Here is a 25,403-nt window from a genome sequence, read left to right as displayed (position 1 = left end):
TTATTGATATTTCCCAAAAAGTTAAAAATAAATAAACCCCAAACCATCTCCCATTCCGTTCAGTCCCATATATCAAACAATCATCTACAAACACAGCAAACAAAAACAGTCCACGCTTCATTTGTAAGTTCCTTTTCTATAGCCTATCAGCATGTCTAGGGTTTTCAAAAGGTTTTTAGATCACACTATCTCCACAATTGTTGGTACAATGTGATTTCTACATTTCTATATATTTTTTATATTTATATACAGTTGGCCTTCATTATCCACAGATTCTTTATCCATGGATTCAAGCATCCACGGTTTGAAAATATTTAAAAAGTATATAAATTCTAAAAAGCAAACCATGATTTTGCCATTTTATATAACAGGCACTATTTTGCTATGCCATTGTATTTAATGGGACTTGAACATCCAAGGATTAGTATTCAGAGGGGAACTAGGAACCAAACCCCAGCAGATACCAAGACCCCACTGTACATGACTATTATTTACATGAACCTATTACATTAATTCTTTCTAATATTACTTTCCCTCATATATAAATTGTTTACAATCTTGCAACATTTTATTAATACAGTGATGTCCGTATATTTTGGAGAGAGAGATTTCATCTGCCTCAGGGGCTGGGCATGATGATGATGACGACGACGACGACGATGATGATGATGTTTGTTTATATTTCCCACCTCTCCCAATGGAGCTGTGCCTGCCTTTTCTTTTCTTCCTCTGCAGCCACAAGAGTGGCAGCTGAGATGGAGGGAGGGCCTTTCATCAGTTGCTGAAACCAAGCACAGTGTATCTGTCCCTGCATTCCCCCCCCCCCATTGCCTCTAGAGCTTATTGCATAGGTAGGGAGCTTCTAATGCTTTCAAGGTGAGGACCCAAAAAAGCTTTTCAACGTCACTTACTTTTCTTTATATCATTTATGTCCCGCTTTTCTCAAAGCAGAGTACAACATGAAGTGTGGTGTACTGGTTTGAGTGTTGGACTATGACTCTGGAGGGCAGGGTTTGAATCCCCCACTCAGCCATAAAAATCTGCTTGGTGATTTTGGGCAGGTCACACACTCTCAACCTCAGAGGATGGCAAAGGCAAACTCCCTCTGAAGAAACTTGCCAAGATAGGAAAGCGTATTTAATTCATTTCTCATTATTTTTTGTTCGTGAATTATGAGTTAAGGAAGGGTAAAGAACAAAACTGCAGGAGATGAAAGTATTGCAGAAAGTTCTTGGTTTTGCCTGTACAGTATGTGTATTTTTATATTAGCTATATAAAAATACATGGTGTATGTTTGTACTTCTCAGGCAACAGCAGAACAAATTCGTCTTGCCCAGATGATCTACGATAAGAATGATGCAGACTTTGAGGATAAAGTGAAACAAGTGAGTTTCTTCTCTGTCCCTTCACATTACAGAGGGTTGGAGTCTCTGGGTGGATAGAAGGGAACATTAGTACAGGCTGTAGGCATAAGACTGACTTGAATGAAGTTGCTTATTTTCCTGCTTAATATCCCATCCAGCACTATTGATTTTTTGTTCTCTTAGTTCTTCTTCTTCTTCTTCTTCTTCTTTTTTTTTTTTTTGCTAATGTTTTAACATTAATTCATGCTTTTTTGTGTAGTCAAGAAGAAAATCACTTAAAATAAAAATTGATGCCTCAGGGCGTCATATTTTTGAAAATCCTGACTTTGTACCAGATTTTATGTGAATGGAGTTCCCAAAATAATTGAAAGTCCGCAGCCAAACTGAACAAGTTGAGCTGCCAAGACTAAGAGTTTGTGTAATGTTAGAATTCTATAGATAACAAACTCTTTTCGCTTTGGTTTATTGGGGTATAGGACAGTTTTCTGAATGCGTTGCTTATGAGACAATTCATTGTGAACTTCACATAATAAAGGATCTTCTCTGATGATGGAAGATGAGAGTAGGGAGAGCAGGCAGGAAATGTGCGTTATGGTAGAAATAATGAACAACATCACTTAGTAGCTCACATACCATAATTACTTGAGTTATAAGATGACTGTAACATGACAGAATTATCATGGCTTCTTTAATGGAAACTTGCTAAACTGTAATATTTTTTCAGATGAACTTTGGAGAATTATATCTTGATAGCATTACAAAAATATTCTATATCTACATCTTTCTGTTGATAGTCAGTTCTTCCTTGTGCTCTGCTCTGTAATGGTGCCTATTGTCTTTTTAAAAACATGTTTTACATTTGTGTTTTTCAGCTTATGGAAGTGACTGGGAAGAATCAAGATGATTGCATAGTGGCTCTACATGACTGCAATGGAGATGTGAACAGAGCAATCAATATCTTGCTGGAAGGGAGCTCAGACACAGTAAGGATGCAATTTAGATCCATTGTTAAATCCCTAAAATTAACTTGTACACAGATGTGATGCATGGAGCCTTCCTTCCTTAGCTGGGAAATATGACTGTTGCCAAGGCTTACTGGAGTTCATGTTCCTCCATTAGTTTTAGAACTACCTGCATAAAAATGATGGGCTCAAAACCAATCAGTTGCTTGAAATCTTTTTCCAGCTTGTTAATGCCTAAAGAGGTGTTTCACAATTTCATAAATAAAACTTTTACATGCTAACCACTATACAAGTGTGCTTTGTTTTGGCATTTTTCTTAAAGTAGCCTCTTCAAATCTCATGTCCTCCAAATTTTTTGCACTCAAACTCCAGCATTCCTAACCATTGGCCATCCTGACTGTGTTTGGGATGTGGTATCATTCAAAACATTTGGAGAACACCAAATTAGAATGCCTGTTCTATGACTGTAGAAAGATTAAAAGAGCCGTCCAGGGGAAATTCTGGTGAGATTTGTCTTCTGGACTTAATACCAGTATTAATTTCTGATGCATTCACTTTGATACTGGCAGAATGGAAAGTCTCTAAATCTGACTTATTTTGTGTATTAGATGTAGATAAATCGCAGGTCAGCCTTGGTGAAATAGCGGTGAACTTCCTTGGTCTTGATTGCCTCTCCAAAGTAGTCTAGATCTGCCAGCTTAGAATCAGCTCCTCTAATAGAGAGCTAGGGTAATGTAATGATTTGAGTGATGTACTAGGACTCTGTGAAGCCAATGGTAAAATCTCAGCTCAGCCACGGAAGCCCATTGAGTGACCTTGGGTAAGTCACAGTTACACAGCCTTAGAGTAAGGCAATGGTAACCCCTCTCTGAAGAAATCTTGCCATGAAAAAACAAGAAAGGTTCATCTTAGGTTGCCACAAGTTAGAAATGACTTGTCGCTACAAAACAACAGCAGCAACCCCTAGTATGCTGAGCGTGCAAGCTCTGTTCAGCAGATGCTGAGTTGGAATATTTACAGGATAAACTAATTACTCCAGCCCAGAGTTATTTTTGCTATTTTTCATAATTCTGCTTTTTTTTGTCATAAGGAGATAGATAGCACAAGGTGTTGTATAGGGTATTGAAGCTCCACCCCATCAGTAATCAGACTATATGCTACCTGCACACATTCAAGCATATCACTGTAAATGTAAAGGCTGGGAAGAAAAAAAGAAAGAGAAAGAGGACATTCCTTGGAAAACACATTTAGTTTATTTGTTGTAATTTGTTTTGACTTCTGTAGAACTACAGCAACCACACAGTCCGGCTTCTTATCATGATGGTCCAAGAACAGGCAACATTCTGGCTTCTTTATTAGGATAATAAAAATTCAACCCTGTCTCTAGCCCTTGGAGAAACAGAGGAGCCCTTTTCAACTTATCATTGACAGTCTGAATGAGGATGGCCATCTCTCAGGGGTGCTTTGGTTATAATTTCATGTATGGCAGGGCGTTGGACTGGATGGCCCTTGTGGTCTCTTCCAACTCTATGATTCTATGATTCTATTCTATGATCAGAACCATTGGGCAGGGTGAGGTGTATTTCTACATCTTGGTCTCTTTAAATTCTAATGTGTGGAGTAAGTCTTCACATTGTATTAATAGGAACCATGCTGAATGTTCCCATAAGCTCTGAACTAGACAACTCTTGGTTCTTTTATCTTGATCTGGGCTTAATTGCATGATGATAAGGGATGACACTTGTGCCCCTGCATCCATTTCTTTCTAAACAGCATAAGAAAACCATCTATTTTCTCAGTCTGTATAAAAGCTCAAAACAGATCGTCTTATGCTGTTAGCAAGGATTCCTTTGGGTGACCATTTGATGGTTAGCCTAAAGCTGCCTTTTGGGGAATGGATGTGATACTGTAAACCCGGATAACCTGGTTAGTTGAATTGACACTGATGAATTGCATATGGAAGGGCCCTAAAACGTTCCCATAGATCTGGGGGAATTTAGCTTGAAAGGTACTCTATCAGGCAGTCTTTAAGTCCCTTTTGAATTGTTCTGTGTTTTCCTTCTCCACCTAAATAGACTTCGTGGGAGACAGTGGGAGGAAAGAAGAAAAGTCTTGGAAAAGAGAGTTCAGAAAACAAAGAGAACAGAGAAAAGCGAGGGGACAGAGAAGTGAGCCGTGGACGGGGAAGTTCCAGCAGACGAGGAAGAGGGGGCAGCCGTGGTCGAGAGTGTAAGCGTGGGCACCTTGCTCCTAGGAATGCAGTTGCCTTAGTTTGCCTTTGAGATTGCATAGGAGCGGGTCATGCTAGTGTAAAGACTTCTTGAACATTTGCAAGTGGAGTACTGGGGAAGAATTGTCAATTCACAGATGTTTTTTCTTTAATTAAAAGGGGTTATGCAGTTTTAATACCATTAGTATGGCCACAGAAGCTTAATACAGGCTTGGTTTTGTTACATGTTGACCGAGATCCTACATCCTGCTTGTAGAACATAAATCTGCAACATGTAGTAAAGTGGCAGTTGCACTACTCCACCTTTCTGAATACTGACATTGAGCAGCCAGTGAGGTTACCTTCCAGGGTGCCTGCTTATTGTCTCCCTGTGCAATGAGGAATGTACAGTGGCTGTTTCTGCAATCCCAGTGAATCAAGTGGTGCACTGAAGGAGCTGACATATAGTTATGTGCTATCTGAGGATGCACAATTGCATGTGCGCAGTAGTTATATTTGCAAAACTCCCCTTAATACAACTGTGAACTGAATATGGTTGTTATGAATTGGCCAGAAAAGTATAGTTGCATGCACAAAACAGGTTTCTGGCCTTGATTGCCCTGTGAAGCAAAAATGAAAAATGGGGAGGGAATATATTTTGTATATTTGATGATAGTTGTGTGAAAAAGAGAGCATAAATGTGGAATAATTTTATTTTGGGCACTAAAGGCCTGCTTTTCAACCCTCAGAGGAGCTCTTGAAGAAGCTCTCAAATTTAAAATCAGTACAGCAAGTGCACATTAGAGCAGCATCACAGCATACCTTTTTTTCTCCAAAGCAAAGCCAGTAAAAGATTAAAAACAGAGCCCTAAAATATACAGCTAAATGAAAGGAAAGATATTTTGTGTCCAAGCTTGGAGCTTATGGAAAGGTTTAGATGTTATACCATCAACATGTTTGTTTTTGTAGGTTTTCCCAGCGATCCGTAGGCTTGAGCCAACAGGCAAAGCAGCCATTATGAGTCCGAATTATTTTATCTCCCTGAAGCATCTCACCTTTTCCACTTTCCCCATGTTCTATTAAGCTTGTCTGATCAAGGAGGAAATACTTCACCTGGTATAAAATGTTCTATCTCTCTCTTTTTATATCTAGTTAGAGCGGAAGAGAATGGAATGGATAGCAGTCAAGGTGATCGGCCTTCCGACCGTGGGAAGCGTGGCAGAGGGAGAGGTAAGACAAATCTATATTCTGTCTTGTCTGCCATGCTCAAGGCTGCTTAGAGTGGGTTATGTTGCACAGTTTTAAGGGAAAAAACCTTCTTCCAAGAAATAATTTTCATCAAAAGCCCCCAGATACAGAGTCCTTTGAAGCAACCATCTGTTGGGAGTGCTTTGATTGTGTATTCCTGCATGGCAGGGTTTGAATTTGATAACCTTGGTAGCCTCTTTCAACTCTGATTCTTTGAACTTGGGGAACAGCTGGAGTGGAAGGGAAGGGAATGCAGCCTTCTAGCAAGAATAATTCTTCAGGCTAGATGGTGGAGCCATACTGCCATTTTGCTGTCCTCACACTGATGAGCCTTTCAGCTGGGAGGTGCATTGGTCAGTGCTGGACTGTCCTCTTTCTTTAAATGTGGATATTTACATCTTTATTCGATTAATATGGAGCTTTTCTCCTCAAGAATAGCACTTAGGATAGGTAGCCATAGTGTTTTCATGAACTGGATTGTGATGGGGTTTGTTTGTTTGTTTTGATGAAGAAGAATGTAAAGCAACTCCACACTGTATCACTAGCAGTGCCATGTGTAGGAAACTTCAAAGTGTCCCAAATTAGCAGAAAATTTCCTGCTCAAGATGCATACAAATGGAATAGAAGCTCAATAAAGCAATAAAGCAGTGATTTTGCCCAGCAATTCTTGCACCAGTGGTACTTGACCAGAAGTTTGCAGAGTGTGAAGGAGCTGAAGATAAAATGGAATCCTTGGCTTCAAACATAAGCAGACACTGAAATTAGCCTCTTCTGCCAGGAACTGTTACCTTGGCTTTATCTCTCATTGTGAGACTAAACAACAAAATATCCTTGAGCTTAATTTTTTTAACTCTGGGGAGTGGAATGGTACAATATGGTTATATGTTGTGTTTTCCTTTAGTTTTGACTTGCAGTGTTAGTCATATGCTGTGACAGGTTCAGTTTAACACAATCTTTATTTTCACTGGGGAAGACTAAACAGAAGGAGGGAACAATACTAATTCCTTGTATTAGTATTGTATTAGGCAAAACATTTGTTGTTTGATCTAGCTTGTTCGTCTAGGAGTATGATACTCAGGATGCATGAGGCCCTGTGTTCAAATCATAGGCAAACCTTGCCTGGGGAATGGAAAGGCTGGCTGTACTTGTATGGTAAGAGAGAAAATAACCAAAGAATAGAGCTCAATCCACCAAAAAGAGAAGAATTCCATGTGTCTGCAAGCACTGCCAGAAGAAAACTTGGCTTTGTTGTAAGGGTTGTGAGAAGCAGTCTTGCAAATAGCAATAGTAACTTGATAACTCACTGGTGCAATAGCAATTGCAAAATCTCCACCTTTTCTGTGTAAACAAGGTGTGTTGAGGGGGCATGTGCTTCTATTATTTCCTGGAAACTTGCCTCCAACTGGCTTCAGTCAATGGATTATCACTATTTATAACAACACAAGGACAGCAGTGAAGAAAGGCAGTTTCTTGCTGTTGTTTGCATTTTTGTCCATGTGTGTTCCTGTTTTGTGCAAAGTAAACCTTAAAATAGAAGCAGTTTACAGAGGCCTTTCTAAAGTTCCTGTTGCGTTTCACAGCTGAAGGATGTCATCCCTCATTAGATTGTGTCATGTGGCATAAAGTAGGAACTAGTTGAAGAAAAATGGCTTTATTTTTTAAGCCCCTTGGTTGGCACAAAACGTATGTCAGCTTTGTGAGTCCCAAGAAAGATATTACTTCCTCTTCCAGACCACATGATTAAAATTGGATTTTCTAAAGTCCACTAAATAGAAATGCGTTTAGTAGCCTTCACTTAAATATTTCAGGTTACTTTGGGAACTGTACCAATATTGTGTGTGCTTCTATAACGTCTCTTTGAGAATTGTTAATGAGACTATATTCTGCTCAGTTTTGCAACACATTTAGTGCATACAAAACAGCTGCTGCCAGTCTAAATAGACAGTGATGGGTTAAACAGAGCAATATAGCTACATTTGTCCATTTTGTTTGCATTAAACAAAGACAGTGATTGGTGTTTCCTGTGGAACAGAGACAGTCTTTAATGTCCAACATTACAGGAGACAGTCTTTAATGTCCAACTTACATAACTTCTAAGTTATTTGTTTGTTTATTGATTCAGATATTGTATATCACTCTAAAGATCTGTCACATTTAAGAAAATAAATGGTGCGTTACACACGCGTCTATAGTACGTCCCCAGGACGTACTAGGGTTAGGAAGGGGCGTCACTTCCTGACGCCCCAACCCTATTACAGACTGGGTCTGTACAAAATGGTGACGCCCTATACACAAGGGCGCCGCCATTGCTACTTTACCACCACGCCGCCTCCAAATGACACAGCGCGGAAGTGACATACTGGGGCGCTATTTCGGCGGTGTAGGAAGGAGCTCCGTTTCGGAGCTCCTTCCAGGATTTGCGTTGCTGGCGCAGCCTCTACATGGCTGCGCCAGCAACACAAATGAGAAAGGGGCCGAGTGGCCCCTTTCTCTTGGTCCCCGCCGCCATCGAGTGTCCTTGGGGCATGAAGCCTCAAGGACACCCCTTTCCAGGCCGTGGGGAAGCGGCCTTTTGCTGCTTCCCCGCAGCCTGGAAAGCGGTGGATTGGGGCCTGAGAGGCTGCCGCTGTGGCAGCTGAGGCCCCGATCCGGCGGGGAAAGGGCCGGGTACAGGCCGCCCCAAACGGGCGGTCTGTAACGCACCCATGTGACATATTTAAAGCTACCATATGCAAACTCTAAAAATTTTATTTTATGTACAGCACTGTGTACATTTACAGCACTTTAGAAATAAACTATAATAAGAAGAATAATAAGAATAATAATTTGAAGAGATTAAAATGTATAAAACAATATTGCATGTTCAAAGAAGACAGATAAAAACAGTTGAGATACCTTAAAACAATTTTAACACCATGCACATGTGCAGATTTGTGTAAAGCCAGCTAGGCTCCACAGGCTTTAGTAAACAAACATGTGTTTATTTGGCCTGGAATGACAGCAAGGCTGTTGAGGCCTCTAAGGGGAGAACATTCCATACCTGGGATGCCAAGCCATGAAGGTCTTTTCCCTGTTCTTCCATGATGGGACACAGAGGAAGGCCCCTCTAGCAGACCCCAAATAGGCATATATAGGGGCAGGTTTTTCACTGATGTTATTGGTTAAGTAACTGGGGCAGATTATTCCTCTTAATTTCAGAAATGTAGATTTCCCACTGGCTGTGAGTAGAATAGCACCTCTGTCTTGTCTTCATAAGCTGAACTCCTACATCATTCTTGTACAATGAAAATCTACACTCTTGTAGTTAAGCTGTGGTTGTGCTGCACCATTCTTCTTCTGGATACCAGCATTTGGTCAACCAGTGGCACATCCATCAGAGGTACCAGATCCTGTCTCATCTTGGGAGCTAGGTATGGTCAGTCCTGGTTAGTATTTGGATTAGAGAACACAAACAAATACCAGGTACTATTGGCTATATTTCAGAAGAAGGAACTGCAAAACCACCTCTGAGGATTCCTTGCCTAAGAAGACCTTCTGAAATTCATGGGGTTGAAGGCACATGTATAAATACACACTCTGTGCATTTGCTTATTCTGCAATATATAATGGACAGTGGCTGCTTCTGCTTCTTTACTGAAGGCACTGAGAAGTAGTTTGTGGAGCTCTGCTTATGTAACCATAATATGAACGCATACATTGTACAGCAGTCAAAAAAGTACAACTGCATGTGTAAGGAAACTTACACACATACATGATCCCAGTAGGACTTCAGTCATAGCATCGTAAGGCTTGAGCGTTAATTTTGAAGATGTAAACCTCTTGATTGATCCTGGAAAAATCTCTCTTGGTTGTTTAAGTGAACAAAACAATGCTGAGACCAAATATTAAACCAAGCGAGACATGAAGATTAGAAGTCCAAACTGCTGTTGCTTCTTTGATCTTAGTGTTGAGTTCCTCTTACTGTTTCATTCAAAGTGGGACTAAGTGGCTCTCCCCTTAGCTTAACATTTCACCTTCCCATTCTTAAGACTGATTGTGATGTGAAACTGCTGATTTCCTTCTTTGATATTTGTGGTTAGATTCAAGGATTAGTTGCTGGGCACCTGTTTCCATAGCAGAGCTGCAGAGCAGTTGACATCAGTGTGGGAATGCATTTATATTCAGGAAGAAGACTAGCAATAAGAGAGCTAATATTCAAAGGGATCTTGTAGCACCTTTGAGACAGACTGTACGAAATAATTTGTAGCATAAGCTTTCATACACTTGGTCTACTTCTTCAGATGCATCTGATTGTATCTGGGAAATAGGCCTAGTCTATGAAAGCTTATGATACAACTTCTTTCACACAGTGATTCTTAAGCTGTGGATGGTAGAATCCATCGATATGGAGGGCCAGCTAAAAATAGCTGTCATAAGATTTCAGAACAATTTAAAGAGCTAGCCATTTAAAAGAAAGACATAAAAATAGTATAGCATGTTATAGGAAGCTCTTTCCCCATAAACAGGCACTTTCCAAAGAACTGCCACAATAAATAATAAATAAATAATAAATTTATTATTTTTATACCGCCCTTCCATAGATCAGGGCGGTTCACAGCAAATATCAATAAAACAATTAAGAATACATAAAAACACCCCTCTCTCATTGACCCCTCCCCCCTGGTAAAAAGCCACCACAGTGGCAAGACAGTCCTCCGCAGTTCTGGGGAGCTTCTTCCCAGGTGACATGGGGGGGGGGCAGCGGCAGAAGTAGTCCTCCACCAGCTCTCAGGCAGTCCCCAATGTTGCTGGGTCTGCCTGATGGCTCCCTCTGAGGCCGAGATGACAGTTGAAGAGGGAGGGGCCTCTTCCTTCAGGCTGTCCTCGATGTTGCTGGGTCTGCCTGATGGCTCCCTCTGAGGCCGAGATGACAATGAAGTGTTCACCAGATGCTGAAAGGGCAATATGGAGGAAACCAGTCTAGCCTTTTTGGAAGGAACTTCAGAGCCTGGGAGAAGGCTTTTTCCCATATTCCCAAGAGACAGCCTTTAAATACAGTGAGATAGAGAGGAGGGCCTCTCCCAATGATCTGAAAACCTATGCAGCCTCGTATGGGAGCATGTGGTCTTTGAGGTAGCCTAGACCTGGGCCATATGTAGGTTTTATAAGCTGTAACCAGCACTTTGAATTGTCCCTAGATACAGACCAGCAAACAGTGGAACTGTTGTGGTAAAAGATTTGCATGCTTCCTATAACCAGCTCCAGGTAACAGTCTGGTTGCAGCTCTTTCAACCAGCTGAAGTTTCTGAATACTCTCCAAAGTTAATCCAGTGTAGAGTACATTGCAGTAATCCAGTGGCATGTAACTAAGGCATGCATCACTGTAGCTAGATCGGGTGTCCTTAGGAACGTCTCCTTGAAGGGGTATCAGGTAGCAGAGCTGGGAAAGATAATTGCTATGACTCCTGAGAGTAACTGCTGGCCAGAGCAAATGACGTCAGATTGTTTGAACCTGAGGTCTCTTCCAAAGGCAGCTGTGTGCTTTCACAGGGTACATTGACCCCTGGAATTCCCTGTGGTGTTCATCTTCATCTTTTACTATATAGGCTTAAGTCTGACAAGATGTCCCATCCCATCGGCAGTATATACAAAGGTCTGTGAATGCCTGGAGATTCCTTTAGAGCATCAAGCAATTGCCTCTGATACCATAGATAAGACGTTTTCTATCGGAAACCTGTCACACTGAACTGTACTTGATAAACTCACACAATCTTTATGTTAATACTCTTCTGCAGAGGAGGTAGCTAAAAATTATTTGAATGAGAGATTGTTTCATTAAAGAAAGTCTCATCATCTTTTGGCTTCTGTCCTGAATCCCACAATGGATCATTTGCAAATGAACAAATGTATCTAGTTAGATTTTGTATGCTGATTTAAAAGCATTACATTTTTAAAAAATCATCTTTCCTCAAAGGAGGTCAAGAGTGGTATATATTCCTTTCTTTCCACTTCCATTTTAACTTTATCACAGTCCTATGGAGGGGATCTCAGGGTGGGAAAAATTGGCTGAACAAAGACTTGAACTTGGGTATCCTTTCCCTTAGAGCCCAGTGTGTTGTATGGCTTGAGTGTTGAACTAGGACTCTGGAGACCAGAATCCCCACTCATCCATAGACACCTACTTGGTGACCTTAAGCAAGTTCCACTCTCTCATCCTCAGTGGAAGGCAGGGACGCAAACACCCTCTGAACCAATCTCACCAAGAAAACTCCATGATAAGGCTACCATAAGTCAGAAATGACTTGAAAGCACATAACATTCCTTTCTCTTAAGATCAGCTTTGTTGTTTTGTGCCTTCAAGGCTACTCTGAATTGTGGTGATCTGTTCTTAGGATCTTTTGGGCAAAATTTATTCTGAGATGGGAGTTTGCTGTTGCCTTCCTTTTAAGGCTGATAGCGTGTGACTATCCCAAGGTCACCCACTAGGTTTTCCTGGCTGAGCTGAGATTTGAACCCTGGTTTCCCACAGTCCTAGTCCACTTAGTACTCAAACCACTACACCACTCTGGCTCTCTAAGCCCAGTTCTTTTCATTTTCATCACCGTGGTTTTGAATGTAAGTTTAGGGAAAGGTGCAACCTTATGTTACAAACTGCAGAGAGACCCTTAAGGCACATGTGCAAAATCATTAACTTGCATTTAGTTGTACAATGTGGGTTGTGCCCTGTTTTGTGCATATTGCTTTTTTAGATCTGTTTCGGTGTGGAGACTACTTTCTATATAAATGTCTTGTAAAGCTTGAGAGTGCTTGCTTGCATTTTAGTTATTTATTTTTACTGTGTTTTGGGGCATGTGTTTGTAACAGTCTCTTTGACTTCTTTAGAGCATGTCTATATTTGTCTTTCTACTACTTGCTGTGCAAGGAACTGGTGCTGAATGATAAGGGCCTGTTAGAATTCAAAGACATAGCTTTGATCAGTCAGGATTAATATCCAGAAGGATCTTGTAGCACCTTTGAGACAGAGAGAAAATAGTTGGTAGCATAAGCTTTTGTAGATTATGTCTACTTCATTAGACATGTGGTGTGCCTAGGAACCGGTCTTTATAGTTATGAGTGAGCTGGTTGTATGTGTGAATAGCAATAGTTATGGAAAACCTATGGGTATGGTGATAAGATTACATGTTCAATTTTAATGATGGTCATTAATTTATAAAGGCAGGAGGAAAGATCTTGTCTAAAGCCAAGGTGAATAGAAAAATAAATGAATGATGAAAGGTATTATTGAGATGTAGTGTAATGCTGGCTGGGAACCAGAAAGGAGATGTGATAAACTGGCCAAGAGAGCCCTAGAATCGTAAAATCCTAGAGTTGGAAGAGACCCCAAGGGCCATCCAGTCTAACACCCTGCCATGCAGGAATACACAATCAAAGTACTCCCAACAGGTGACCATCCAGCCTGTTTAAAAATCTCCAAAGAAGACTCAACCACACTCCGAGGCAACATGTTCCACTCTTGAACAAATCTTACTGTCAGGAAGTTCTTCTTAATGTTTAGGTGCAATCTCTTTTCCTGTAGTTTGAGTCCAGTGCTCCATGTCTTAGGGCCCATACAGACAGGCCAAAATAAAGCTGCTTCAGGTCACTTTGGAGGTATGCTGTTTAAATGATTCATGTGTCCTAAGAGTCTGGAAACTGTGCCAAAGCCACTCTCCAGTCCAGTCTGTATGGAGCCATAGTATCTGGAGCATTAGCAAACAAGCTTATTCTATCATCAATATGACATCCTTTCAAATATTTAAACATGGCTATCATGTCACCTCTTAACCCTCATGATGCTGGGTCGCTACATGTTACATGTGTAGTGTGCTGGGAAACCATTGTCTCTTCACCTGCTGATGATGGGCTGGGGTTTGTAGATAAGCTATGCACTAAATACCTTATCTCATATTGAAATCTAGGCAGGGTCATTTCTGGTTAGCATTGAATGGAAGACTACCAATGAATACAAGGTGCAGTAGGCTATATTTCACATGAAGGAACTGGCTAAACTCAACTTTTGAGTATTCCTTGCCTAAGAAAGCTCTATGAAATTTATGGGGTCATCAGAAGTCGATGGGTGACTTGAAGTTACACACACATCTAACGGGATGTTAGGTGAAAGATTCAATAAAATCTGGAAAGATTTGGGTGAAGTTACACATGATTGGTGCTTCCTTTTAGTGGTACGCTGCCAACATTGCCACCACATTTGCTGACAAAGGCTCCCAGAGGCCCAAATCTACTTGTAAACCAAATGTGGAAAGAGTGACAAAGAATTTGTTGGCATGTTATGCCACTTTGTGGTTTCAGGGGGTGTTGGCCTTTCAGATCCAGGGAAGTTGCCCACCGCTTGCAGCATGGTCTAAATTCAAGACAGACCTTTGGCACACTGTCAGAATTTCTGGAAAGAATTTTTAAAATCCCTTTTTATCTTTTTTGTTATTCTAGAAATAGGTGAGAATTTTACTTCAAATTGTTTTTGATAAGATGATGCCACAATTTATAAATTTCTTTATGTTCAGGATACAAAGAACTTGTGATTTAAAAAAAAAATAGAATGTGGATGAAACAAACTGACAGATTGTCTTATGGGTGCACAGCTTTGAGTGTTTAGCTCTTTAAAAACTAGGACAAATTATGTCCAACTGTGTGTGTGATGTGTCTTTATTTCTGATTCCTTGTTTAACATTTCATATGGAATGCAGGTACAGCATTGCCCTCTCTGTACCAGGAACAGCTTTACCAATTGAATTTGGCTGGTGTGGTTGGGGGGGGATTTCATTTCAGTTCACTTTTGCATAATTGACCAGATTCTGCCTCCCCCTCCCCCTTTTTGGGATGTGAGGACCTTGCGGTTCATAAAAAATGGAATGCAGGAGAAAATGAAACTGACTGAAAGATCTATCACTGAGTGACAGAGATTGTTTTTTATCCTTATGGACTAAAGCATAAAAATATATATGTTTTGGGGTTGTCTACAGAAGAAACTTGAGGACTGTGAGAAAGGAAAATATTTGCCGTGCTGATTATGTTCTCTTGTGAAAGCTGTGTTATGCTTACTGCCTCTTATTATTTTTTTGGAATATAGAATTCAGGTGGCATTGGTGCTTTCACAAGATCATCCTTTCCACCTGGTATCTCAAGCTCCTGCAGCATAACTGGCTGAATCCCCCTGATAAATGCTGCAGGGTTTAGGTTATTGTTCATGTTTTGTTTTTGTGATGCCTGAGATGCTAGAAGCTGTAGGATTGGGCCAAGTGGTGAGAGTCTCCAGGTCAGGGAAATGTTAGCAAGCCACACAAGATAAATTGAATCTTATGGATACTCTTTTTTTCCCTCCCCTCTTGAGCCAGCACAACATTTTAATATATGTTTTAATCTTTGTAGTTTTTGCATCAATATATGGCTCAGCATGACCTTGTTTTTCAGTTCTTGGTCTTGGGGGAAAGTTGATGTCCTGCTGGAATTCTTTGGTCAATTGTTTCCCACCATTTACTCTTAAGTCTTTTTAATTTTTCCTTTTTTTTAGGGTTTGGACGTGGCAGAGGAAGAGGAGCAGGGAGGTTTTCAGCCCAAGGCATGGGGTAGGTTCTGATCATAGAATAGAATAGAATAATAGAATCATAGAGTTGCAAGATATTGGGTTAAAGGAAATGAATGTACAGCACTGTGTTGAAAAAGGGCCTGTCAATGTCTCCTTAATTTTGTCTGGAAGGAAGTTAAAATAATAAATAAATAAAGTTTTTATTTGTACTGTATACTGCACCTTCCTCAGATCAGGGCGGTTTACATACATTACATGACACATACAGTACAGTACTTTAAAAACACACTATACAGCATACAATAAAATAAAACCAGCAAAAACCCCAATAGCCCGTCCTCATGGCCACGGAAGAGGAGGGAGGCCCACAGGATTTTATGCGGGGAATGCTAGCTGGAAAAAAAAAGGTTTTCAAATCCTTTTTAAATTGGGCCAGGGAGGTAATCGAGCGGAGCTTGGCGGGCAGCGTGTTCCAAAGGGCCGGGGCGGCGATGGAAAATGTCCGCCTTGTGACGGAAGTAAGCCTAGCCCCCGGCACCTTCAGTAATAGCTGCCCGGATGTTCTGAGGGTGCGGGATGGAATATACGGGGAGAGGCGGTCCTTCAGGTAACCTGGACCCAAGCCATTTAGGGCTTTATAGGTAATCACCAACGCCTTATATTGGGCCCGGAAGCGAATAGGCAGCCAGTGAAGATCTTTCAGCACCGGTGTTATATGGCTGGTCCTGGAAACACCAGTGACCAGCCTGGCTGCCATATTTTGCACCATCTGAAGCTTCCGGGTTTGGTATAAGGGTTGCCCCATGTAGAGTACGTTGCAGAAGTCCAGTCTCGAGGTTACCAGAGAGTGTACAACAGTTTCTAGGTCCCTCTGGGCCAGGTATGGGCGCAGCTGGCGGATAAGCCGAAGCTGGTAACAGGTGCTCTTGACCGTCGCATTCACCTGAGCAGTCAGGTGAAGCGACGAGTCAAGAAGCATAGTGCTACTGATATGTGTGCAGTAAATTGTGGAAATGCTTGAATGCAAAACAAACTAAATTTACATGATTTTGAAAAGCCCAAGTACCAATCTAGTTGTAGTTTTCTTCTGGTAGAAGTATTTCTGTCAATAGAATAGGGAGGGGACATTTCCCCTGCAAATGCGCTTTGTCAATAAAAGCAGTTCTGGAAGGCTGGAAAACTCTGAAGCAGATTTTATGTGGTATAAAAAAACAACAGGATGAGGAAAAGCCTAAGAAAAATGCTGGTACATTAAAATCCTTTGCTAGTGCAGTGTTCAGTTTTTTAACCATTGTTGGGCATTCTGGAGCCTTTTAATGTTTTGTTAGGAACCTGAATTTGTAACTAATGATGACCATTATTCCAACTACTGAACCAACATGCACATGACGTAGTGGACTGTAGGCCATGAAAACTGATGTCACAATAAGAACAGGAGCCTTGCTGCTGTAAAAAGTCTTTTTTTGGGGGGGGGGGCTGTAACAGAATTACACCATATTCAACCCAGTCCTGTGTGAATTAATTCCATTATAATCTGAAAATTATGCAGCAGATGCAAGGTGCTACAAGATCAAGAGTTAAATGGACCATCTCAGCTCATCTACCGTATTTTCCAGCGTATAAGACGACTGGGTGTATAAGACGACCCCCAACTTTTGTTATTAAAATATAGAGTTTGGGATATACTCGTTGTATAAGACTACCCCCTCTTCCAAACCCAAGGAGGGAGCAGGCCAGCGGTGCTCGCGCCAGCCGTGGAGCTCCTTCTCGGCCTCGGCCTCCCCAGAGGCCTGGAAGGAGGGAGCAGGCCAGCAGCGATTGCACCGGCCACCGAGCTCCTTCTCGGCCTTCCCAGAGGCCTGGAAGGAGGGAGCAGCCCAGCAGCGATCACAGCGATTGCACTGGCCGCGGAGCTCCTTCTCGGCCTCCCCAGAGGCCTGGAAGGAGGGAGCAGCCCAGTGGCAATCGCGCCGGCCGCGGAGCTCCTTCTCAGCCTCCCCAGAGGCCTGGAAGGAGAGAGCAGCCCAGCAGCGATCGCGGTGATTGCACCGGCCGCGGACCTCCTTCCCGGCCTCTGCGGAGGCCTGCGAAGGTGGGAGCAGGCCAGGGCTTAATCTGGCATATAAGACGACCCCCAACTTTGAAGAAGATTTTCATGGGTTAAAAAGTCATCTTATACGCCAGAAAATACGGTATCTGAAGTCTAGTTGAGTCTAGTTGAGAGTTTCTGAAATTACATCTTCTGCTAGCAGGAGCTGGGGGTTGCTCTTTGATACCATCTGGCAGCGTCAAATTAATTGCACGTTCACTTGTTCTCTTACAGAACCCATTTCTGTGCAGTTAAACTCTTCTGTTTCTGTCATGACACACATGATAATATGAGTGCTGTTGGACTGAACAATAACAGGTTTTATGCACAAAACAAGTATGTTTTTTTAAAGAAGCATACTCATGAAATCATGTGTTCCTTTTAACTGTTACTACATCTCAACATCTGTCTGTACTGAGATGAAGAATAAGCCTTGAATTTGAATACTTTTTTGTCCCATCTTTAAGGTACATCCAACTAGGGGTTGGTTTCTCTGAGTCACTTAATTGAAAACACAGACAGTTTCCCCAATTCCAGGGTGGACAAAGTGCCTTTCCTAGGGATTAAAATTTTCTACCCTCTAGAGTGTAGGGGCATTTTTGGCATGTTTCTGCCTTCCCAGTCATTTTATAGCCATGAGAGAACTTTTTAAAAAAACAGAAATCGAACAGGCAGCAACATCTGGGTCAATTCCTGTTATAATAATAGCCTCTCTTGCACCTAAAAACATGGCAGAAATGTCCCCCACACTCCCTAGGGGGCATTCAGTTTTGTTTTGTTTTCGAGACTGCGTCTAAGATAGATCACATACATTCATTTTTCTTAAGTTTCTGACTTTCTCGATTTTCTTGACCTATAGGACATTTAACCCTGCAGATTATACAGAGTCTTCTGCCACAGATGGGTTTGGAGCCAAACAAGAGGCTTGGGAGTCTGGACAGACAGATGGAGATGATGGAACAGGTGAGGTAGCTGCCAGAAGGAACTGGGATCCAGGACACACAAAAATATGTATCTTAATATAAAAACATACAGTGATTTAAACTCTTAGAAAGTAATACAGTGAAGATATAAGTTCTTCAACAAAGTCTTCATCTGTGGTCTAGTATAAAATATTTTTGAAATACAAATAAAAGCCTCATTAGTGACATCTGTGGGATGCATGAAAAAGGATAAATTAGAGAAATATACCAGGCAACAAAAATACTCTTGAAGATATGCAAAGAAAAATTTACCTTTTGGTATCTATATTTTAGATTATATGAAGGCCAGATTTCCACTTCATTCTGAAGTTAAAATAATCTTAACCTAGTGGCTTTATGAAGCACCTCAAGGCACATATGTGGTCTGTGGATACAACCTAGAGATATTTTTGGAGTTGTTTAAAAGTTTCTTGTTTTCATGATTGTGGGGCAACACTTGCAAGCATGAGGAATTGATGGTTTGGAAACATAAAATGAAGTTAATGTTTCATATCTTCCAATCACATGGTCTCTGTTTCAAAGTACTTCAGTGGACTGAGATCTTTGCTTGACACAGCATAATCTGTCTTCCGTTCACTGTTAAAATCCTGCTGAAACAGTACAAGGATGTGTTTAATCTGAAACTGTTGCATTGGCCTTGCTCTCTTATGGCCTTCACTGCTTGATGATCCTGTTGTTCAGTGTCTTGCTGTTCAGCTGAAAGGTTCCCAGAGTAAAATACATAATACAAACCCAATAAAAAAGCAAATTCTGTAACGCTCAATAACACCATAAACAGCACAAACAAGATAAAACCCATCCCAGGCATGAGGTAGGGTTTTCATGACTGTTGTGTTGCATCACTAGACTGACCATGTACCCATATTAATGTGTTGTAGGAAGAATTTCTTCCCCTATTCATACTTTATCTACTTATCTTATTATTATTATACTTTATTTATGGCTGCTAGACAGTGGAACAAACTCCCTCGGAGTGTAGTGGAGTCTCCTTCCTTAGAGGTCTTTAAACAGAGGCTGGATGGACATCTGTCAGGGATGCTTTGATTTGGGTTTCCTGCATGGCAGGGGGTTGCACTGGATGGCCCTTGGGGTCTCTTCCAACTCTATGATTCTATGTACAAACAAACAATAAAATCGATAAAAATGAACCTGCCAATGGCATACATTCTACAAAATACATATAAAACAATAGATAATAATACAAAATACAATTAGATAAAAATAAGCAGGCAACAAATTTAAAAATGTCAAATATCAAATCAAATATCAGATAACAATCGGATAAACAACCACACAATGCCTGGGAACGCTTCTCTGAACAATATAGTCTTCAACTTAGTTTTGAAACTGGTTAAAGAAGTTATGATTTTGGCTTTTGCCTTCCACCTCTGTCCTTTTACCTATTCTTTATGACCATCACTAAAATTGATCTTGTCACCCCATCACCATACCTGTGTATTTTGAGTTCATTTACAATTCACGATCCACTTTTCTCTTCCAACTTGTTCATATATATGTTTCCGCACAGAGGCTTTACTCTATGTGTCTGATGAAGTGGAATGGAGTTAATGAAAATAGATGCTAGAATTTTTTTTTTAAGTCTCAAAAAGGCAAACAAATGGGTCCAAGAATAAATCAAGATTGAACTCTCCCTAGAAACCTATTTTATTTTATTTTATTCTATTAAATGTATACCTTTCGTCCAGGAAGGGATACAGTGCTACCTCGGGTTACGAAATTAATTCGTTCCGCCACTCCGTTCGTAACCCGATACATTTCGCAACCCGAAAAGGCTTTCCGTTAGCGCTGGAAAGCCGCTAGCCGCGCTTTGCGTTTGAATTTCGCGCCGAAATAAATTTCGTAACCCGAAAAAAACATCGTATCCCGGAACAGTTTTTTCCAATCTAACTTTTTCGTATCCCGGAAATTTCGTAACGCGATCAATTCGTATCCTGGGGTACCACTGTATAACTAAACTTAGGTTATCATACGTCAAACATCAAAAGATGTCAAAGTCAATGACAGCTTACTCACCAGGGAAAATTTTCAAGAACAACGGGTGCTTTTGCAATTGCCCTGTCTCTCTGCATCCAGTAATTTCATAGAAAGACAGGATGTTGGTGGTGAGTGAGATCTGACCATCTAGCTGCAGGAGCCAAGTAGAAATTTAGGGACATCACTAGATACACCCTCCTTTTGATACATGTTTATCATTCTATATTCAGTTATATGTGTCCTTGTGGTGCCCTATAGACATTTTCAAAAGAAATAAAAAACAGATATTGGTACATCCTCATCTCTGCTCACCATACCTGTATTTCCTCCATGAAGTTTTGAAATATTACACTGCTGGAGTGCCTCTTGAGCATTTGGAGGCAGCATGAGGGTGGTTTTAAAGCTATAAGCAAAATAATAGCCTTAAAAAATCCTAAGTCCTTTCTTTCAAATGTGAGACTGTGGTGTTTTCTGTTGTGTCTTATTTAGTGGATGAATACTTCAATAACGTACAATTTAACACCATGATAAAATTGGCTATTTACTACTGAAAAGCTCTGTTGATTTGTAACTTGAATGTTTTTCTCTTGATATTTTTCTTTAAACACATGGATTATCATTTAGGGAGGGAACTCTCAGAACTGGAAATATGGTACCAGAACTTAGGGTCTGTCTTGCTTTTCTGTTTTTTCCTCTTGCTACAGGAGCATGGAAGAACTCAATAGAGGAATGGACAGCTGAAGACTGGAATGAAGATGTAAGTTGGTATTTATTGGCTAGCTGAGAACATTACATTTATTATGTGATTAGCTGGAGCCATTTCTTTTCAAGGGAGCTGAGAAGAATATATTACCAGACTTTTGACGCTATTTTCAAGATTATTCACCTATGGTGGTTTAGCAATAGCCCAAGTCTGATAGGATTCTTTTTCAGTTAAGGCACAGTTATGCACATTTAGTCATGATGAGTACACTCATCCCTCCATATTTGCGGATTTGATTATTCATGGATTTGATTAATGTGTTCTCTCTAGGAATATCTAGGTCCTCCAGTGCAACTCTGTGGTCAACTTTAACTAAAAGTTGCACTGAAGGACCTAGAGATCTCTAGAGAGAATACTCTACTAAGCATTTGTAGCTCCTCCAGGGCAGTTCTGTGGTTAGTGTCTGCTGGATGTTGGCCATAGAGTTGCCCTGGAGGACCTAGAGATTCCTAGAGAGGTGTCCTCTCAGGTAAAAACATGGTGTTTTTGTTATTTGCGGTTTTTCCATATTCACAGGGGCCTTGTGCCCCTAACCCTGGTGAATATGGAGGGACAAAGGTAATCTTATTGAGACCTCAGCAAGATGGATATGTTCTTTGAGGGATGTGCACCTTCTCAGAGATGGGCATTCCCACTCACCCACCCCCTTTTCTTTTGTTTCTAAAAGTGAGCTATTTTAAGTAGAATTCCTGTCCCCCCCTTCATGTCCCACATACAGTATGGAAAAGGTAGCTGGAAGTGAAATATTATTGCGCTAATCGAACCACAAGCTATCTGCTCGAAAACTTGGCAAGCAGGAGAATGAAACTAATAGCTGTTGACTAATGTCCTTGGCATCTGCTATTGACAAGTAGTTTTGAATTCAGAAGATTTTCTGTTTGAATACCTAGTATGTTTGATGAATGATACCTTTAAAGCAACAACCCAGGCCTGAGGTTGTATTTGAGCAGATGATTCTCACGAAGAGGGGTGGAGTGTGGTAATGCGACTCCTGTGTAGCAACTGGAAGCCACATTTTGTCAGCAGCTGTTTGTTTTAGGGAAGTTGCCAATAAACTGGCGAGAGATTTTGTTGTTGTTTTGCTGTTGTGCCATGACTGAGCTCTCCTAGACATCTACTCAGAAACAGTTTAAATAGCTTCCTAGAAACCTTGCTGGGTCTCCGTGTAACAAAAAACGTTTCAGCTGCTGCACACATCATTGCCATGGACTGTCTTTATTGACCTTCCAGATTGCCATAATATCAAGCTCTTGCAGCCCTGGGAATGAATTACAAAAATCAGAACAATAGAATGATAGAAAGCTTGGAAAGAAACTTCAGGAAGCTTGTGGCTTTTACTACAGTTTCTGATCTGAACTGAAGATTCTGATGATAATACTAAAAACCCTAAATGGCTTAACACCTCAATAACTGAACTCTCCCTGTATTAGGAGTGGGCATTTTTTAGAGACTGGAGGTCACATTAAATACCCTAAAGGCACCACATCCTGCCTGATTTTGGAAACTAAGTAGGGTCAGCCCTGGGTAGCGCTTGAATGGGAGACAGCTGATGAATCCCACATGCTGTAGGCTATTTGTCTGACACTGACAAATCCACCTCTGAGGATTCCTTGCCTAAGGAAACCCTAGGAAATTAATGGGGTCACCATAAGTCAACAGGTGACTTGAAGGCACATAAATGCAGGAAGCTACATTAGTCCTCAAGGATACCTTGGAGGACTGCACTCATAGCAAAAAAATTAAAAATAGTTACCTCCCCAAATGCCCCTGAAGGCCCTCTATGTGTGATTTTTGTTGTTGTTCTGTCGTGTCATTTTAGGCCCAGGACAAGCCTTTTCTAAATATTGGAAGTACAGTAGGCCCTTCTTATACATGGATTTTTTATACACGGATTCAAGCATCCACGGTTTGAAAATGTTCAAAAAAAGTATAAATTTCAAATATCAAACCTTGATTTTCCATTTTTATAAGGGACACCATTTTGCTATGTCATTATATTTAATGGGACTTGAGCATCCACAGATTTTGTTACTCACGGGGGATCTTGGAACCAAACCCCAGCGTATAACAAGGGTCCACTGTAACAGCTTGCCCACCCCCTCTGTATGTACACTTGCTTGAGCATCAAAGTCTGCCAGAGAAGCCCTCCCAGATCTCCCACCAGTGGGAGTAATATATAGTATGAGACATAGAACGCTTTCTTTCTTGTAACACCCAGGTTATGGAATGCCCTCCCTTTAGAGGCCCAATTGACATCAGCATTGCCTTCATTTTTGTTTCAGGTTTAACGTATGGCTTTTATTAAAGTCTTTGGGATTGAAAATTCAGCTTGTACATACACAGTGTTTTAAAAAGTGTTTTAAGTTATTGTCTTATTTAATAAGTTTTTGGACTGTTCATGTGTACTCTTCTTAATTTTAAATAGTTTTATTGTCCTGGGCCTTGAGCTTTTTCTGAAAAGGTACTGTACAGGCTGTGTAACAGATTGGCCTGTGCAGTAGCTTCCCACATTCTGTCTTCCTTAAATCAAGTATCCATGTGAGTTGGATTGTTCCTTGGATGGGGACTTTCCATGGTAGAAACACAACCTTCCTAGACCTGCTAGAGCAAGTCTGGATTGTGCATACTTTAGGCATACATGAACTAAATTGGGATGTTAAAGAAAATCAGCATGCATGCAAGGATGCTATATCCATAAAACACCATCATAATATAATCACCAAGGAGAGAAACAGTGTGATATGCCTCTTTCTGTTTCTGGAAGCATAGACTGTAAAGGTGGGGTCTAAGGATCTGCCTTGAATGGACACTGTGGCTGTGTGGATTTTCTCATTCAGAATGTTGGGGTAAGGGATGCATATGGAAAGGGCCACTTGATCATTCCTGTATTTGGCCCACCTAACAATACCCTTTGTGCTATTTTAAATAAGAGGTTTCTCTCTTGTGGTTTCCTTTCATTACTATATTTATCCTTGTCTTTTCTTCTCAGTGCCACTTATATAGAGTTCCCAGGTGGTTTCTCAACCAGACACTGCTCAGGGCCAGTTCTCCACATCCTGTGTGGGTTGTGTGTGATGTATCATCAAGCATGAGAACCTCTGCTTTATGTTATTGTGTCTCTCATGAAAGGATTTCAAGCTAGCTCTAGTTAAAGGCAGTATAATTGGGCTCAATTATTAGACTATTTGTTCTTGCTCAGCATGCCAGTTCTTGCATTTTTATGCATATATTTTCTCCTGCCAAAATAATGTGTGAAGTGGTTAATATAGAATTTCTCTTTTCCTCTCTGGGTTCCCACCCAGCTTTCAGAAACGAAAGTCTTCACTGCTTCATCAGTTCCAGCTGAGAACCATGTTGCTCCTGGCCAAAGGTATAGCTTGCTCTGTTCCCTTCTGTCTTGGTCTTTAACCTTGACCATTCTCTCACCTCTACCCCTGTAACAACTTTTAACAACAATCTACCTGTGAAATATAGTAAGTGTTTGTGCAAACTGATTAAATTGTAGCTAGTTACAGGAGCTAGCGTGCCAGGATAGGAAGATGGAAGGCATATGGAAAAACAAGTGATCCATTTTAAAGCAGTGGAGCACCCAACTCACTGGTTTGGGGAAGGTGTACATAACATACCCTGTCCACTGCACATGCTTTCTCTGTGTCATACACAACACAAACATGTACCTCCTCTGAAACTTTGACATACAGCAAAGCATAGATTTCCTGCACGCTACATGTTGCTCTTGGGCATTCTCTGTGGCCTAGAGGAGCTTTACCATTTTCCTCACTGTTAGCACACAAGTATAGCAGCTGAGGGTGGGGTGAACTTGCACTGGCCCAACACTTCAGGAACAAAAGGGCTACCCACATGTTCTGATGTTTATGTCAAGACTCTTACCTCACAACTGGATTTGTTAGTGTCTTTCTGGGGCCTAAAATGTGTTCAGATGTGTTTTCCTTGGGAGAAACCTATGAGTTGCTCTGGAATCTTGAGAAGACCCCTGCTTTTCCTGTTGGTGACATGAGCTGCTTGGTTGTTCTCTAGAGTTATTGAGATTCCTAGTATTCCCTTGATGTATGGACTTTATTAACCCTGACAAGTAAGGCTGCTATACCTGTGACATTACTATTCTCCCTCCTCCCGCTCCCGGCTCCTAACTCTTAAAAATGTATTACAGGCCAAATGGAGGCTGTAGAAAATGACCTACAACTCACTATCGGTTTCACAGTTTGTG

At 41.0% G+C, this 25,403-nt stretch overlaps 1 protein-coding gene across 5 annotated transcripts in view; it reads left to right on the top strand.

Annotated features, from left to right (window-relative positions):
• The window catches only part of UBAP2 (ubiquitin associated protein 2), a 120,536-nt gene that overhangs the window by 42,808 nt on the left and 52,325 nt on the right, over positions 1-25,403 (top strand). For 4 of the 5 annotated variants that reach the window (XM_042455417.1, XM_042455413.1, XM_042455414.1 and 1 more), the window contains exons 3-10: positions 1,308-1,385; positions 2,237-2,347; positions 4,402-4,555; positions 5,688-5,765; positions 15,331-15,385; positions 18,294-18,397; positions 21,117-21,169; positions 24,478-24,545. In XM_042455417.1, coding sequence (XP_042311351.1) covers positions 1,308-1,385; positions 2,237-2,347; positions 4,402-4,555; positions 5,688-5,765; positions 15,331-15,385; positions 18,294-18,397; positions 21,117-21,169; positions 24,478-24,545 — 701 coding nt within the window. Of the gene's footprint in view, positions 1-1,307; positions 1,386-2,233; positions 2,348-4,401; positions 4,556-5,687; positions 5,766-15,330; positions 15,386-18,293; positions 18,398-21,116; positions 21,170-24,477; positions 24,546-25,403 lie in introns of those variants that run through there. The other variant, XM_042455418.1, reaches the window with a different exon arrangement.

This window comes from Sceloporus undulatus, chromosome 2 (assembly GCF_019175285.1).
Source record: "Sceloporus undulatus isolate JIND9_A2432 ecotype Alabama chromosome 2, SceUnd_v1.1, whole genome shotgun sequence".
Classification (NCBI taxonomy): Eukaryota; Metazoa; Chordata; class Lepidosauria; order Squamata; family Phrynosomatidae; genus Sceloporus; species Sceloporus undulatus.
This window is presented reverse-complemented; position numbering and strand designations above follow the sequence as displayed.